Source organism: Zea mays, chromosome 6 (genome assembly GCF_902167145.1).
Source record: "Zea mays cultivar B73 chromosome 6, Zm-B73-REFERENCE-NAM-5.0, whole genome shotgun sequence".
Classification (NCBI taxonomy): domain Eukaryota; kingdom Viridiplantae; phylum Streptophyta; class Magnoliopsida; order Poales; family Poaceae; genus Zea; species Zea mays.
Genome location: NC_050101.1, coordinates 176988826 through 177006386, shown reverse-complemented (window position 1 = coordinate 177006386; position 17561 = coordinate 176988826). Strand labels below are relative to the sequence as shown.

The window sequence follows — 17561 nt, the reverse complement described above, 5'->3', positions numbered from 1 at the left end:
GATGAAGAGACAACCAGAAATCATTCTAATGGGCGACCTTTTATTTCAAACGTATCAGATAATCAGGTAAATGAGTTCCCATAATCGCGGAAATCTACGGCAATCTCCAATTGGTAATGGTAACGGTAATGATAATGATTTGGCATACTGCTGCAGCCTGCAGATGTTCGCCTAGCTCAGGCCTTCTTCATTCATCAGGGTGGTGGCACAGGGAAAGAAAATGGCGACATAATAAAAACGGTTCGAAAGCGTCGCGCAGGAAAGCACCACAACTTCGGCAAGGATTTCAAAGGTTCGAGTTGGCTGCCAGCCTTGATCTGAGCTCATCAGCAACAGCGTCAATGAACTCCTCCGTGTTCAGGTAATGGCTCCTCGTGATACTGCAGCAGACATCAGTCAATACAAAATCACGAGGTGTATGCCACTTGAATGGGGCAGCAAGACAAATACTGCGGCCACGTACTTTGAAGATCCGTGAACGAGAAGGGCAAGGTCCTTGGTCATCTTCCCAGACTCGACGGCTCCAACGCAGGCAGCCTCAAGCTTCTGGGTGAAGTCAAGTAGTCTAGCATTGTCATCAAGCTTTGCCCTAACCCACACACACAAGAAAGGGGAATGTATGTTGATTACTGTGAAAACTGGAAGCTGCAAAATTTGTAGGTCTGGATAACGAATAAATCCGAACCGATGCATCTCACGTAAGTACTAGAACTGTACGTAATGGTCATACAAACCTGTGTGCAAGTCCTCTTGTCCACGCAAAGATTGAGGCAATACTGTTCGTACTAGTTTCACCTCCTTTCTGGTGAACACGGTAATGACGGGTAACAGTACCATGGGCAGCTTCAGCTTCGATCGTCTTTCCATCAGGGCACACCTGGGACAAGGTTACATGAACGAGTTCAGCATCAACCTCTAATCTAAACACTTGCAAAGTCTAAAACTATCCAAGTAAAATACACTCGTTTTCTTCTTGTCTGACCAAATTAGTAACAATATGCCTGATAACTGAGGAGAAATTTATCAATTATATCATGACAAATACTAAAAGCAAATTTAGTGACCTACCAGTACCGAAGTCATCAAACCCAATGAGCCAAAACCTGCAGTTAAAGAAAGACTCATATAATCAAATACATCACTTTTTTAACTAAGAGCAAGAAAGTAGCAAGTGTTACTCAGAACTTGAGAGTCCAGACTGTAAAAACTGAGGCAAATTGTAACCTTGAGCTAAGAAATCGCTCTGCACATCTCCATCATAATTCTTGCAAGCCCAGACATACCCTCCTTCACTCTTAAGTGCGTATGCTACCATGTCATCGATAAGGCGGTGCTCATACCTACAGGCATCAAAGACCAAATGACAAGAAAGACCTTGGGAGTCACACCTTATTAAAGAAAAAGATGAGATATGAAACGGGATTTGAAACTATACCATATGCCGGCAGCTTCAAATTTGGTTTTCCAACCAGCTTCATACACCTCCTGGAAAATGTCCTTGAACCTGCAAACAAATCAAGTACACAGGTAAACATGCTGCGCCAGAGAAAAGGCACCGTCAGTAAGACCTGAAAAATAATGAGAAACAGTTTAGCAAAACCCTTACCTGCCATCATATTTCTTCAAAATAGTGTTTTTGGTGCTAAGATACAATGGCCATTTCTTTTCATAAGCAGTGGCCATAGAAGCGTCAGCAAAGGCATGGATGGACTGCATAATTACACAAATACTGAGATGATAAATCACAAGAGGAGCACATTATATATGTCAAGTAATGGAATAGTAGCAAGCACCAACTGCACCTCGTCAGTGTTGTACATTGATAAGGCAACTCCTCCTGCACCAGTGAAGTTGAACACCTCCAGCTCAACTTGCTCTTCTTTTCCCTCTATCAGTAACAACAAAGGACAAAGGGGAAGATGTCAATTATTTACAGGATTCTCTCAGCAGAATTTTAGAAAATGAATCATAGGACGTTTAATAAGACAAGCATTTCATTGATTCTCAAATGCTGAGTGATTCATACATACATACCAAAAACTAATTTAAGCTTCCCTGGCCCCTTGATAACTGCATCAGTTGCCCGGTACTGATCACCGAATGCATGCCTCCCGATGCAAATGGGTTTTGTCCACCCTGAATTCACAAACAGTTCAGTTTACAAGGCAATTACATAAATGAGTACTCCTATGATTATGGTCTTCCTTCCATACCTGGAACAAGCCGTGGGATGTTTTTGCAGATGATTGGTTCTCTGAACACAGTGCCTACACGCAGCGAGCACATGAATAAAACTGTCAGTCCTGAGGACCCAAGAAATGTTACACTTAAAGGCTGCAGCAGCATCTTACCATTCAGAATATTCCTAATTGTGCCATTTGGGCTCTTCCACATAGCCTTCAAGCCAAACTCATTTACCCTTGCTTCATCTGCCATGGATTTTGATGCGATGTCAGTAAATCTAGAATCTCTTAAAACTTTGTCAGCAGAACAGTAACCCAAATGTACCTGGTGTAATGGTGGCACACTTGATAGCCACATTGTACCTACAAATAATGGAGAAGCATAAGCAATAGAAAAGATAGGTGCACGATGCAGCAAAATATTCAAAAGCCCGCAATACCAGACTACTGAAGCAACAACAGATAAGCAACAGGCTGAGTAGCAAAAAGGCCCTTAAACACGCCACTTTCTCAAGGAAGACTTTTCCAGTGATTAAATGACTTATGGAAAAAAAAAGGTTAAATCGACTATGCATATTCCACCACAAACACTTGTTAGACAACGCAACTAAACACAAACTTGAGCATCTGGATTTGATATAAATAACACTGAGCCACAACACTCTTTTCTGTGCTTTGCTTTTCATTTCCACCTTCTTAAGGAAGTGACAGTAACGTGCAATTCTTACTTGAGTGTGGCCTCCGCAGCCTCCACTGTGACTTTGTCGTCGGTAGCATCACGGTGTGGAAGCCCGAGGTCAAAATATTTGATGTCGAGGTCTACGAAAGGGAATATAAGCTGCACGAAATTCAATCGACAATTTAACATCCCAGCAACCCATGGGGAAAAGATGGTCCTCTCAAGGAACAAGAGCACAGGAAGCAACATCTAAGGGCGACGGAGATAGAGTCAGCCACGTTCCTATTACCTTGTCCTTGATAGATTTCCAGAACACCCTGGTCATCTCATCGCCTGCAAGCGAAATTCAGCAACAAACGTAAGCAGACCAGCTGGATTAATCGCTGAGTGAACAAAATCCCGGACACTAGCGAGACTAGCGTATCTGATCCAAGGTCCTCGTCTACTAGATCCACGGGATCTCCTGTGACGCTTCGACTAAAGCCACGGCTGGAGTTAGAGCGACCGGAAGAGAGGACGCGGCACAAGGCAAACGACGGAACGCAGCAGATCTGTTGTGTGGCGAACAGGACAGGACAGGTATCCCGCTTACCGTCCATCTCGACGACGGGGTTGGAGACCTTGATCTTGTTGAAGGCCATGACCAACCTGGTTCGCCTGAAGGACCGGGATAGGGCGGCGGCGGCGGCGGCGGCGGCCGAGACAGCCGGCGGCTGGACGGGGTTGGTGGGTTTCTGAGGAGGAGAAGATGACAGGAGGAACAGGGGGGCATCATCAGTTGAGGAGTGGGACGGTTTTAAACGAGGCGCGGGAGTGGGACCCACTGCCCAACGTAGAGATATTTTTTTGTCAAATCAAAAATTCAAAATAGGTTGCCTGTCCTGTAATGGGTTTCGTGGTTTTTTCCTCGACTCAGCTACTGTTGTACAATCAAATTTCTCGTTTAATTAAATTACTAAAAGTTATAAATACATTTTATTATTTACTCTATTAGAGTATCAAAGTTTGATTTGTTTTATATTAAAGGATATAAAAAATAGTACAATCTGTCCACTGTAGTAAATGATGAAGAGCGTCCATAAAATTTTCAACAAAAAATCATGATTGCACGAAACACTTAATTGCACAACATTTTTTCGTCTTTGCTCAATCATTGTACTTTATATTTAGCTTTTATAATTAGCATCACAACATCCTATATGATTCGGAGAAATTATCTGTGGCACACTAACAAATAGTTAATTTAGCTCTTGGACACCATAAATGGTATTATTTCTCAGGAACACAATGACAGATATTGATTATTATTAGCGGCGGCACACTCCATCGATAAAAATATCATTTTAGAAAATAATCTTATAGATAAAGTCTTGCTGGAAATGGAAAATTTAGTCGCTGCGATGTGCACTAGATGTGCACTAGATAATGAACAACATTTCTCTGTGTTCCTGATAAATAGTACAGTTTTATGTGTCAAAAATCTAAAGCCACTTTTTATCGGTATGCCATAAATAATTTTCCCGCATAGTTTACACTAAACTTTAGATTTTCTATGTTGTCTTCGGTGGATCATATAAAATAGGGAATGTGACACTTTAGATGATATTGTCTGTAGAGTGAGATTTAAAATAGAGAATGTGATAGAGACAACCTAACCAACATTTAGGGCCCCTTTGGTAGGGTTGCTACGGCTTTGTAAGTACTTTTGTATGAGGCGGCAGAGATACATTCTAGCCGCCCATACGCAAATTCTACGACAAGACATACATTACCCTAATACCTAAGGGTTTGTTTGGGTCTTTAGTATTCACCTCATTCTATATATATTGAGCTGGATTAAAGTGCAAATTAAACAATGTGAATTGAGCTGAATACTAAAATACACAAATAAGGCCTAAGGTGCACCATTGCATGCACAATAAGATTATGACACACAGCTGAACTCGATATATTTTATAAAATATTTTGGTGTTATGATTTTAAAATAAGGTGGATAATAGAGAGTTTTCCATTTTGATAAAGAAGAAAAGAGGTTGGCAGGGATCGCTTTCTCCCACCTGCCGTCTGTTCACCAACTTCCGTTGTTCGCGACAAAAGGGAACGGGAGCCGGCGGCAGGGTTTTCAATCTCGTTTGAGCACAGATCCTCGCTACACTCGTAAACGGAAAAATCATTGAAAACCGCCGAAATCCGGTAAAATCCGAACTGTTCGGATTCTCAAATTCAAATCTACCGGTTTCCGGAAACCTCACTCGAAAACCGCTGACGATGAATCGGGTTTCGCTGTAAAACCACGAGAAAAGTTGTTGGTAAAAAAAAAAACTGCATAATCAATGTGCCCTTCGTTGATTAGCAAAAGCTTGCTGTCACCCACTCGTTGCTACGAACAAGAGCACTCGGCTTTTCTCTAGTCACTGCTCCTTATCCTTTTTTTCTGCATAAGGCTAGCCGCAGTGGGAAACTGTAAAGAGAACGCTACCGATATAGGGTTAGATATACAGTAGAAAAAATGGTGCAGCGGGGAACCTCACCGGCGACTGCAAAGTTAGGGAGAGCATGCGAAACGCTATTTACAGAGTCGCTCAGTCTCTACTCCAAATCTCTCTGAGCACAGGAGGTAGTTGGGAGGATGGTAAAAAAATGGAATGAAATGATAAAAATATGTGGTAGTTGATATAGAGTTGTAATATAGAGTAAATATGGCTGCGGAGGGTTATGATATAGAGTATATAATTTTGCTGGCGAGGATAGAATATTCTTTTTAGAGTAGGAATTTAGAGTGACATGAGTGCGGATAGCCTAAGAACCAACCCAGACAGTAGTTACCATTTACCAACTACTACTACGTATTTTATTGCAGAGATCGTACCGACCATGATCGGGAACCGCGAAAAAGACAGCCTGAACGACACCAGAGCCGAGCACAAGCAGGCGAGAAACGACGGTTTCCTACCGGATTTCGCAACTCTCACCTCGTTTCTCTCCGTCGCCTCCGTTCGGCGAATCTCGCCGTCCGACCGCTAACCACCGGCACCGGGAAGGCGCAAGCAGATACACCAGATCTCTCAATGCATTCTCGCCGAAACCCAACGCCGACCGCGCGGACATCACACGGTTTTGGCCAGAAACAACTGTCCGACGTGAAGTTGTTGGCACCTTCAGCAGGAAAGAAGCTGATGACGGTCAGTCTGATAAGTGGGACGACAGGTGGTTGGAAAGACTAGTTAGCCAAATGACGCCAGTTAAAGGAGCACTGCGGAGATAGTTCCATTGCATATACCATTTTTTTTTTTTTTGCCTTCCTCGTTGTCGTTAAAGATTTCTGGAGTAGGACGCTATGTCAGGGTGTGCGAATACATTGATACGAAGCTGAAAATTTTGTAAGCTCCCTCTGCCAATTTACTGACAACTGCAACTGCTGAGCATAGTTTTCTCAGGCTCGCTTGTGTTCTTGCGAGGTTCTCTGTATTGATCTTTCTCCCTATAAAATATTTTTATGAAATTTACGGAATTCTTGTGAAACTTCTACGTGAAATCCGGTGGCACCAGTTCGCACTTTACAGTGGGTAGTGAGTAGGGCCGTTATTGGACTTCCGACCCATCTAATGTTTTAGCCCATAAACGCCTAGCACGCAAAGTTGAAATACACATTTGGGCTAAACCTTCAACCTTACATGGGCCCTGGCCCGCTATCTCGACGTCGAGCTAATATATTGTATCTCCAAAGCCCCTGGCCTGCAGTTTTCCCCCTTTCCTTTCCTCTAAACCTCTCTAAAACCCTGCGCCCCAATCCATGGCCAGACCCTGCGGCGCCGCGCTCCAGCGGCACGCGGCAGTGGCCGTCCTTCGCGCGGCCGCCGCCGCTGGCGACCTGTCCAAGGGGAAGGCGCTCCACGCCCGTCTCATCACAGCCGCCCATTTCGACGTCGTCCTGCACAACAACCTCATCTCCTTCTACGCCAAGTGCGGCCGGGTCGGGCTCGCCCGCACGGTGTTCGACGCCATGCCCTTCCGGAACGCCGTGTCCGCAAACCTCCTCATGTCCGGATACGCTTCCTCGGGGCGCCATAAGGAATCGCTCCAGCTGCTCAGGGTGGTCGACTTTGGCATGAACGAGTACGTTCTGTCGGCAGCGGTGTCCGCGACCGCCAATGTCAGGAGCTATGACATGGGGAGGCAGTGCCATGGGTATGCTGTTAAGGCTGGCTTCGCGGAGCAACGCTATGTTTTCAACGCGGTGCTATATATGTACTGCCAGTGTGCTCACATGGAGGATGCGTCCAAGGTATTTGAGAGTGTGTCCGGTTTTGATGCATTCGCGTTCAACTCAATGATAAATGGGTATCTTGATCGAGGGCAACTGGATGGTTCATTAGGGATTGTGAGAAATATGACCGGGGAGGCTGAGAAATGGGATTATGTGTCTTATGTCGCAGTTCTTGGTCATTGTGCTAGCATGAAGGACTCTGTTCTTGGGGCTCAGGTGCATGCCCAGGCTTTGAAGAAGAGGCTAGAACTAAATGTGTATGTGGGGAGTGCACTTGTTGATATGTATGGGAAATGTGACCATGTTCATGATGCTAATCGTGCATTTGAGGTTTTGCCAGAAAAGAATGTTGTTTCTTGGACAGCTGTTATGACTGCTTACACCCAGAATGAGCTGTATGAAGATGCATTGCAGTTGTTCTTGGACATGGAGATGGAAGGAGTTCAACCCAATGAGTTCACTTATGCTGTGGCTCTCAACAGCTGTGCTGGCCTTGCAGCCTTGAGAACTGGTAACGCCCTTGGTGCCTGTGTTATGAAAACTGGGCATTGGGACCATTTGCTAGTCAGTAATGCCCTCATGAACATGTACTCAAAGAGTGGAAGCATTGAGGATGCGCACAGGGTCTTCATTTCCATGCCACTTCGTGATGTAGTCTCTTGGAATTTGATCATCACAGGCTATGCGCATCATGGCCTTGCAAGGGAAGGAATGGAAGCATTTCACAGTATGCTATCAGCAGCAGTGATCCCATCCTATGTCACCTTTGTCGGAGTATTGTCAGCTTGTGCTCAGTTGGGTCTTGTTGATGAAGCATTCTACTACTTGAATACTATGATGAAGGAAGTTGGAATTACACCTGGGAAGGAACATTATACTTGTATGGTTGGTTTATTATGCAGAGTTGGAAGGCTAGATGAGGCTGAGAGGTTCATAGTGAATAACTGCATTGGCACAGATGTTGTTGCATGGCGATCACTGCTAAATTCTTGTCAGGTATATAAAAATTATGGTCTTGGTCATCGAGTAGCTGAACAGATTCTTCAGTTGGAGCCCAGTGATGTTGGAACCTATGTTTTACTCTCTAACATGTATGCAAAAGCCAACCGATGGGATGGCGTTGTGAAGGTCCGGAAGCATATGAGGGAGAGGGCCGTTAGGAAGTCACCTGGTGTTAGTTGGATTCACGTGGGAAGTGATGTTCATGTTTTCACATCGGAGGAGAAGGTACATCCGCAGATGGACCAAATCGCCAAAAAACTTGAAGAGCTGATCGACCAGATAAAAGCTATCGGATATGTTCCAAACTTCGCAGTGGTCCTTCATGATATTGATGATGAACGAAAAGAGGAGCACCTTATGTATCATAGTGAGAAATTGGCTCTAGCCTTTGGCCTTATTCACACACCTAAGGGAGCAACAATCCATATCATGAAAAACCTCAGGATATGTGATGATTGCCATGTTGCTATCAAACTCATATCAGTTGTTACTAGCAGAAAAATAGTTGTAAGAGATGCTGTTCGATTTCATTGTATAGAAGGTGGCATTTGCTCATGCAATGATTATTGGTGATTTGTGGTGCAATTGTCTTGATAGCATGTGGCTTGTTGAGTCAGGTTAGTGTAACACGATGGTAATACTTAAATTCCTGAGCATTCTCACTTCATGCATTCATTAGGTTTCCAGCTGGGCTTACAAAGTTGAGCTCCAGACAACAGATCTTAGACATCTAAAGTTGCACAGCTTACAAAATACAAATTTGTGAGAGCTTGGAACAAAGACTTAGACGACATATTTCGATGATTAGTGCAGAAGCTATAGCTCTTGCTCATTGTTTTGATCCCGGAGCGCAGCACAGACACTGTATTTGTAATTCCAGCTGCTCAGCTGCATCAAAAAGACATTGCTGGTAAATCTGAAAGATCAACACACAAATGAACTTAGAAGCAGGAAATCTAATTGGAAAATAGATCTAGAAATTCCTGGAGAAGCATGCAAATATGTGTTGTCTTAAGACCATTTTTGACCCGATCGCAAGGTACAAGCCAGATTGTCTCTACGGTAGCACAGCCATGGATTGGCGAATAATCGCCAATTCTCTTGTGCAGGCAGAACACTAAGAAAACAGAGAGAAATAAGTGGTATTTTTGGAGAATAAAGGAATGAGCGTGAAGCTATTTTCCATTTCCATCATACACTTGATAGGTATACAGTGTATTTGTAGATGACTGGATGTATGTCATCTTGCAGTGGAGTTAGTCCACCATGGTAGCATGTGGCAGAGGACTTGATAAGCCAGAGGATCAGCTTGTGACTGAGCACAAAGATTCAGTCTGAGCATTTTTTTTCTTCTCGAAAATGGATTCAGTCGAAACATGCATGCAGGAGGACGATGCAGCGTGCATGCAAGCAACCGGTCATGGCAGCTGCACTTCATCTTGAAGAATACATGTGAGTGGAATTAGATGAGCTTATATTATTTTGTGCAATGGATATTCTTGTATTTCCTACTAACAGTATTCACACTTACTCTACAATGCGGATCAAACTGCTATGCAATCAAGCTTCCCATGCAATCAAACTATCGAATGTCATGAAAAATTGTGTGTGTGTGTGTGTGTATATATATATATATATATATATATATATATATATAGTTGTACTTCATTATATACTCTACTAAAATATAAAATTTCAAGTTCTAATTCATTATATATAGGATGAATCAGTACTTGAAAATTTATACTTTGGTAGAGTATATAACGAAGTACAACTATAGTTTTTTTTATAATTTTTTTATGACTTTTAGTAGTTTAATTGCACGGCAGTTTGACTCCTCTACATGCATTACATTCCTATTCCTGTGACTGACATGTTGTTTTCGCTCAGTCTAGGTTCTGGCCATGAAGTTTGAGAGAATAATACTGTATGAGACATCAGCTAGAGATGTATCTGCCAAAGATGTCCGTATTCACGGAAATTATACATTTTGATCCTCATGGGGTACGTTTGCTTCTTAGAACTTAAATCTTTACTCAAGTTAGTGAGCATGGTATATATATTTTCAACATCTGGAATGGTACCTGACAGTTAAAGCTTGTTGGGAGCAAGGAAATCGAAGTGGCTAAAATCCTTTTACTTGTCAAATTTGAATAGAAAGTGGGTTTTAGCCCCTTCAATCTCCTCCTCCCAAAACAAACCATTAGGGGTGGCAATTCCATTTCTCTGTTGCCCTCCTAGACATTTCATGATGTTCTAATTAAGGGATGAGCGGTGGGCTTGACACTTGAAAGAACCAGGCCTGCTCGAGCACACATAATAATCACAGGGGCCGGGATAAATTGGTCCCCTCTTGTAGCATTTCTCAGTTTTTTCCACCCTGAAGAAACTGAATCCGAGAGGACGCATTACTAGAACTATGGATAAACCTCTATATCCAGTACAGGTCGTCCAGCAAGTTTTTGTTATGAGCTGACCATCTTTTTTTTTTCTTCATTGTGGCCTGTTTGGTTCCTGGCATTCAGCAGGTCCAGGGAAGAAGTTTTGCCGGAGAGCACGCCAGTAAATGCGTTCCTGATTGCGGCAAGGCAACCGAGTGAGCGGAAGGGTCGTTGAGAGCTGCAGATGGCTTCAGGCTGCTGGATCGGCCTGTCCCTTCGCATTGCTCTGGTGCTGTCAGCACGATAGATGCGTGGCGTGGCGCCCTACGGAAGCGGTGGACCGGTCGACACCGTGAGCGCTAGTTGTCTGCTAGTCGTGGTCGTGGTCGTGGCGGATGCCTGTGCCTGGCAGTGTCGGCCCTGCCCGTCGCGGGCTCGCGGCCGCACGAGATTGCCCAGCGTCTGGGATCTCCGTGTCCTGCGCGCGCGACACAGGCGCTACCTACAGGCAGAGGCAGCTGCGTGCTTCGGCCGGAGACGGAGAGCGGCAACCTGTACGTGGAACGCCAAACAAAACGCCATGGCATGACTGTATCTAACTGGAGTACGTCTGGCCTGCTGAAGAATTTGTCCACATATCCTGAAGATTCTTCTTTAACCCGAGACACGTACGTGCTAGGATATAAAATATTGATGGATTTTGGTGTAAACTAAGTGGCGTCTAAAATTTCGACACGCAATTTTTTTTTTGCCTATCACAATTTGTCGATCATTTGAGAGATGTATCTAGTGATTTTTTTTAAAAAAATAACCACAGCACTGAGAACATGATCTTTACTTCTGCAAGTCGACACGACAAGTAGCTAGGGGCCATGGACCCATCGGTGGACCTTAGACTGTGTTCAGCGGTTCCCTCTAAATTTCTCCCCCTATATCTCACTCACGTGCCACGTCAGCGTTCTCTTCCCCCCTATATCTCTACCCTGTACAGCGGTTTCCCCTAAATCCTTCCCCTATACCCCACTATAATCATAAAATACCATTTTCCATATCTATTCACCATCTATTTATCACCTATTACTATTTTTTCACAACTAATAAATACCCACGTGCACAGAAATTGATGAAAGGGAGGCCAACAACCACGCTCTTCATCTAGCGTGCACAACAACCACCCGCTACCACTGTAGCAGCGGTAGGGAGCACCGATGAAGAGGAAGAGGGAGTACTGGCGCCGTCACAGCTAGGGGAGAGGCCACCGTTGAACTTAGTCTTATATTTTTCGAGAGCAGACGACACGCAGGCAGTGTGAGTGCACGCATGACAGGACGACGTACGGGCCGGCCGCTGGCGGCGCCTCCGGAAGAACCGCGCGCTCGCTCCTATAAACAGGCTACTCTATAAACAAGCTACTCGGAGTCTCGGACACACAAATAAGGAGCGGTTTGGTTTGTAGGGACTAATTTTTAGTTCCTATATTTTATTCTATTTTAGTTCTAAAATTTTCAAATATAGAAATTAAAATAGAGTTTTAATTTCTATATTTAGTAATTTTGTAACTAAAATGAAATAAAATGTAAGAACTAAAAATTAATCTCTAGAAACCAAACACACACTGAGAGATTGAATTTTTTATTAATTCATTGATCTAAAGCTCTCTCTATATAAGAATAATTATGAAAGGACGCCTTTTAAGAGAACGATTGATAGTCATAATATTTTCCCTTAATTAACGACGTCATTTACTCATTTCATTTATGAGTAAGATCAATATATTGAATAAGAGGGTACTTGGTTCTTGTAACACCCACTTTGTAATTTGCTAGAAATAATACAAATAAAGAAACAATTTCTTTTTATGTGAGTTTGATCTTTATGCATCATCATATGTGAACACCATGCCCAAAAACAATTAATAAAAATATATACTACCAAATTATGTATCATGCTCGATTTTATTCTGTGTGCATTTTGTGACAAGAAAATATTAAAGACCAAAAAGGGAATTTAGAACCTAAAAGAAATTCTTGAATCTAGAAAAGAGAAGGAAATAAATATTGTGAGGATAAAAATAAGTAAATGAAAATATATTATTCCAACATTAGAGTGTGAATGTGTATAATGGACTCAAAGGAGAAACTCACATTCAAATTCAAATTTGGATTCAAAACAATTAAAGAAAATAGAAAAAATAAAACATAAAAGAAAAGGGAAAAGGAACCTTACCTGGGCCGCAGACTCCCATTTCGGCCCACCTGGTCAATCCAGCGCGCGTGCAGACCGGCTTTCTCCACCGCGCACTTCACCCTGGCGACTGGGGCCCACGGGTCATGCACTCGCTTAGCGCAGGGGTGGCACCTGTGTGTCTTACGCGTGGGGCCAAGATGTCGGGCCCGTCTTCAACCACCAAGCCGACCTTCGCGGGGGCGATGTCAACAGAATCCCGCTGGATCTCCGGGTGAGCCCCGTCAAAGCTGTCCGCGGACTCCATTGTGGCTATTTGACGGGCCTCGCGACCTCCTCCTCCCCCGTGTCATCCCTCGCGGTTGAACCAAGTTGACGCCGCTCGGAGAAAAGCAAATCGAGCGAGAGATAGAGAGAGAGAGTGCCGCCGCCGAGACCTAATCTGCTTTGTTGCCGCGCTGGGTATAGTACGCTTGTGTGAGGAGCTTCGCCCGGGTCTCCAGTCCGCGTTGGTGGCGATTGCGGGGCAGGAGGGTGACCGGAGCGCGCCCAATTTGCCTCCGCCGTCGCACATTCGCGGTTCGCCGTGGCCAGACCAAGCAACGCTGCGATTATCGGTGAGTAACCTTCCCTCCATATCGTATGGCTACCCTATACGTGTTACTGCATTCGAATCGGAGTTCGAGCGCGAGGGCCGAGTTTCGGGCGGTACCGGCCATGGCGCCACCGCGGGCGACGAGCTCCGCCGTGTCTGTTCGCCGAAGGATCAGGTGATGGGGAGCGACGCGTAGAAGCCATCGATCTCAGGATTAACGGTTAGGATTAGATATCCCCTTACCCATTCGCGCAATCAAACGGGCACCGTAGATTCGCCATCCTTCGGCTCAGGCAAGCTCTAGATTCATTAAACCGTGGCCGTGGATCTTGGATCCAGCGGCTAGCAGCGCTTAACATTTCGGTTAAGTTAGATCTGATCTGTGCCGCGCATTGTTGATCAAACGGCCCAGAATAGAGCTTACCCCTTCGCTGAGCCAAAACTGCAAAATAGCCCCTCGGTTTCATTAAAATCAACCCGCCGTCCATTGTCACTATGCGTTGTGTCTCGGGTTTCTTGTCCCGAGCCCCCTGGTCTTTTATTAATTTGACGGCCAGTCCAGTGCCATGGCAAACTGAATAAAGGAATTAGAAAATATGTTTTTATTATATAAATAAGTGCTAGAACTTTGATAATTCATAGAAAATTCATATGAGCTCCAAATTACTCCATTCCAGTTCCTAAAATTTTGTAATTTTATTCTCTAGCACTTAGTGTCTCTGTTTTATCATGACAACAGCAAGAAAATTAATCCCACACTTAATCCTATTCTAAACACATAAAACCTTTGAAAATCCATAACTTAAAATCTATAACTCGAAAAATTATGATTCCTGTTCCTAGAATTTTATTTTAATGTGTAGATTATTACTGTGTATTTTATTTATATGTTTGAAGTAATGTTAATTTCTCTATATGCACTGTGCTTGTTTGTATTGTGGCGAGTAGAAGAGCCCGTGACCGAGGATCCTGGTGAGCAGCAGGTTGAAGTAGCTGAGCAGGAGCTCATTGAAGGCAAGTTGTGCCCTTGACCACTTTTTACCCAATAATGTTCTTTAATATCATTTATCCATGCATAGGTTAATTTTGATGGGACCCAATAGGTCACCCTAGACTGTTTATCTCATTACCTTGTTTACCCCTGAATCACTTGGGTAGTTTGCTATTGCTTTACATGGTTTTGGGATAATCATTTATTATATCTATGTTCCAATTATTCTTGTTATTCTATTTATGTTCATGTCAAGTTCATTAATGTTAATTGGAACATAGAGCTTAACTTGAGAAACGCGTGCCACCACAAGGGTTTAATGGGACGCCCTTGGCTGACTAATTAGGAAAGCTAGTGGAAGACTAGCTTACCCGAAAGGGGCAAGGGCAGTAGGGGAGTTGCATGCAAGGAGGTTCTCGGGTTGATTTAGCTGCGATGGCGGTCAGACGGGGGATTCTTGCAAGTGCTCTTCCCATAAACTGTAGCGGGTTTTCGGAAGCTAGTGGAACTTTGTAAAGGCCTCGTAGTGTTGCCCTGCCGCGCTTTCTAGGTAGAGGTGTATGGGAGTCGCGACCCCTTGGCAGATGGGTAACATGACTTGTGGGTAAAGGGTACAACCTCTGCAGAGTGTAAAACTGGTATACTAGCCGTGCTCACGGTCATGAGCAGCTCAGGACTCTCTGATGTTTAAATTATGGAACTTAAATTCAATTTTGTCATTTGCATTGCATGGGTTTATTATTAATTTTGTTCAATTATTTTACTTAAGGTTTGGTATTTACTTACACTTAGTAACTGCTAATAAAATTTTGACCCACTACTTAAAAGCAATGCTCAGCTTTAACCCCTATTGTTGGGGACCATAATTAGGGGTACCCTCAAGACTCCTAATCTCAGCTGGTAACCCCCATCAGCACAAAGCTGCAAAGGCCTGATGGGTGCGATTAAGTCAAGGATCGGTCCACTCAAGGAACACGATCTCGCCTCGACCGAGCCCAGCCTCGGGCAAGGGCAGCCGACCCCGGAGGATTTACGTCTCGCCCGAGGACCCCCTCCAGCAACGGACACACCTTCGGCTCGACCGAGGCACAGACTTCGACAAGAAGCAACCTTGGCCAAGCCGCCACGCCGACCGTATCGCAGGAGCTTTTAATGCAAAGGTGGCCTGACACCTTATCCTGACGCGCGCCCTTCAGTCGATAGAGCCGAAGTGACCGCAGTCACTTCGCCGCTCCACTGACCGGCCTGACAAGAAGACAGCACCGCCTGCGCCGCTCCGACTGTTGTGCCACTCGGCAGAGTGAGGCTGACAGCAGCCAAGTCCGGCCTCAGGCGCCATAGGAAACTCCGCTTCGCCCGACCCCAAGGCTTGGACCCGGGCTCAGCCCTGGAAGACGACGAACTCCGCTTCGCCCGACCCCAGGGCTCGGACTCGGGCTTAGCCCCGGAAGACGACGAACTCCGCTTCGCCCGACCCCAGGGCTCGGACTCGGGCTCAGCCTCGGAAGACGACGAACTCCGCATCGTCCGACCCCAGGGCTCGGACTCGGGCTCGGCCCCGGAAGACGACGAATTCCGCCTTGCCCGACCTAGGGCTCGGACTTAGGCTCAGCCCCGGAAGACGACGAACACCGCCTCGCCCGACCCTAGGGCTCGGACTCGGGCTCAGCCTCAGCCGACAGTCTCCGCCTCGCCCGACCCAGGGGCTCGGGCTCGGCCTCAGCCTCGGAAGACAGACTCGACCTCGACCTCGGAGGAGCCTCCGCCTCGCCCAACCCGGGGCTCGGACCGACCATGTCATAGGAGGCGCCATCATTACCCTATCCCAAGCTAACTCAGGCTACGGGGAACAAGACCGGCGTCCCATCTGGCTCGCCCCGATAAACAAGTAATGATGGCGCCCCGCATGCTCCATGACGACGGCGACTCTCAGCCCCCTTACGGAAGCAAGGAGACGTCAGCAAGGACTCGACAACCCCAACAACTATCCTTCCACCAGGCTCCAGCGCTCCTCTGACGGCCACGACACCACACGAACCGGGTGCCAAAACCTCTCTGGCTGCCACGACGGCATGTACTTAGGGCGCTAGCTCTTCTCCGCTAGACACGTTAGCACACTTGAAAGGGAATTAGGCTTACACCTAGTTCCTAAATAATTTTGGTGGTTGAATTGCCCAACACAAATCTTTGGACTAACTAGTTTGCCCAAGTGTATAGATTATACAGGTGTAAAAGGTTCACACTCAGCCAATAAAAAGACCAAGTTTTGGATTCAATAAAGGAGCAAAGGGGCAACCGAGGGCACCCCTGGTCTGGCGCACCGGACTGTCCGGTGTGCCACCGGACAGTGAACAGTACCTGTCCGGTGCACCAGGGGACTCAGACTCAAACTCTTCACTCTCGGGATTTCTCGGAAGCCGGTGCGCTATAATTCACCGGACTGTCCGGTGTGCACCGGACATGTCCGGTGCGCCAAGGAAGCGCGGTCTCCGGAACTCACCAGCCTCGGGTTCGCGTGGCAGCCGCTCCGCTAAAATTCACCGGACTGTCCGGTGTGCACCGGACTGTCCGGTGTACCAGCGGAGCAACGGCTCTTTTCGGCGCCAACGGCTCCCTGCGGTGCATTTAATGCGCGCGCAGCGCGCGCAGACGTCAGACTTGCCCATGCCGGTGCACCGGACATCAAACAGTACATGTCCGGTGTGCACCGGACATCCAGGAGGGCCCACAAGTCAGAAGCTCTAACGGTCAGAATCCAACGGCAGTGATGACGTGGCAGGGGCACCGGACTGTCCGGTGTGCACCGGACTGTCCGGTGCGCCATCGAGCAGACGCCTCCAGCCAACGGTCAAGTTTGGTGGTTGGGGCTATAAATACCCCAACCACCCCACCATTCATTGCATCCAAGTTTTCCACTTCTCAACTACTACAAGAGCTCTAGCATTCAATTCTAGACACACTAAAGAGATCAAATCCTCTCCAATTCCACATAAATCCCTAGTGACTAGTGAGAGTGATTTGCCGTGTTCATTTGAGCTCTTGCGCTTGGATTGCTTCTTTTCTTTCTCACTTGTTCTTGAGATCACAACTCCATTGTAATCAAGGCAAGAGGCACCAATTGTGTGGTGGCCCTTGCGGGGAAGTTTTGTTCCCGACTTTGATTTGAGAAGAGAAGCTCACTCGGTCCGAGGGACCGTTTGAGAGAGGGAAGGGTTGAAAGAGACCCGGCCTTTGTGGCCTCCTCAACGGGGAGTAGGTTTGCAAGAACCGAACCTCGGT

General features: G+C 45.8%; 2 protein-coding genes across 5 annotated transcripts; one reads left to right on the top strand and one right to left on the bottom strand.

Annotated features, from left to right (window-relative positions):
- Positions 1 to 21: 21 nt before the first annotated feature.
- LOC100272371 (uncharacterized) lies at positions 22 to 3607 on the bottom strand. Its single transcript, NM_001146852.2, has 15 exons — positions 3455 to 3607; positions 3152 to 3195; positions 2912 to 3021; positions 2509 to 2546; positions 2352 to 2429; positions 2214 to 2267; positions 2035 to 2136; positions 1803 to 1888; positions 1607 to 1710; positions 1436 to 1504; positions 1225 to 1340; positions 1069 to 1103; positions 735 to 877; positions 464 to 589; positions 22 to 380 (listed from the first exon to the last, which is right to left on the bottom strand). The coding sequence occupies exons 1-15, from the start codon at positions 3501 to 3503 to the stop codon at positions 287 to 289; spliced, it is 1248 nt and encodes a 415-aa protein (NP_001140324.2). The 5' UTR covers positions 3504 to 3607; the 3' UTR covers positions 22 to 286.
- A 3003-nt stretch (positions 3608 to 6610) lies between these two features.
- Positions 6611 to 11340, top strand: LOC103630757 (pentatricopeptide repeat-containing protein At5g39680). 4 transcript variants are annotated; one of them, XM_008651819.3, is made up of 3 exons: positions 6611 to 9583; positions 10022 to 10135; positions 10660 to 11291. In XM_008651819.3, exon 1 carries the CDS (start codon positions 6656 to 6658, stop codon positions 8702 to 8704), a length of 2049 nt encoding a protein of 682 aa, XP_008650041.1. In that variant the 5' UTR covers positions 6611 to 6655; the 3' UTR covers positions 8705 to 9583; positions 10022 to 10135; positions 10660 to 11291. The 4 variants fall into 4 exon arrangements, with proteins under 4 accessions (XP_008650041.1, XP_008650042.1, XP_008650043.1 ...); XM_008651820.3 differs by having other exon boundaries at positions 6648 to 9583; positions 10657 to 11340; XM_008651821.3 differs by having other exon boundaries at positions 6648 to 9583; positions 10027 to 10135.
- Positions 11341 to 17561: the final 6221 nt, after the last annotated feature.

Coding starts and splice junctions, on each gene's coding strand:
- LOC100272371 (NM_001146852.2), bottom strand. CDS start 3,503: ATGGCCTTCAACAAGATCAAGGTCTCCAACCCCGTCGTCGAGATGGAC. Junction 3,196..3,454: donor CCCCGTCGTCGAGATGGACG/GTAAGCGGGATA, acceptor TTTCGCTTGCAG/GCGATGAGATGACCAGGGTG. Junction 2,137..2,213: donor CATCCCACGGCTTGTTCCAG/GTATGGAAGGAA, acceptor TTGTGAATTCAG/GGTGGACAAAACCCATTTGC.
- LOC103630757 (XM_008651820.3), top strand. CDS start 6,656: ATGGCCAGACCCTGCGGCGCCGCGCTCCAGCGGCACGCGGCAGTGGCC.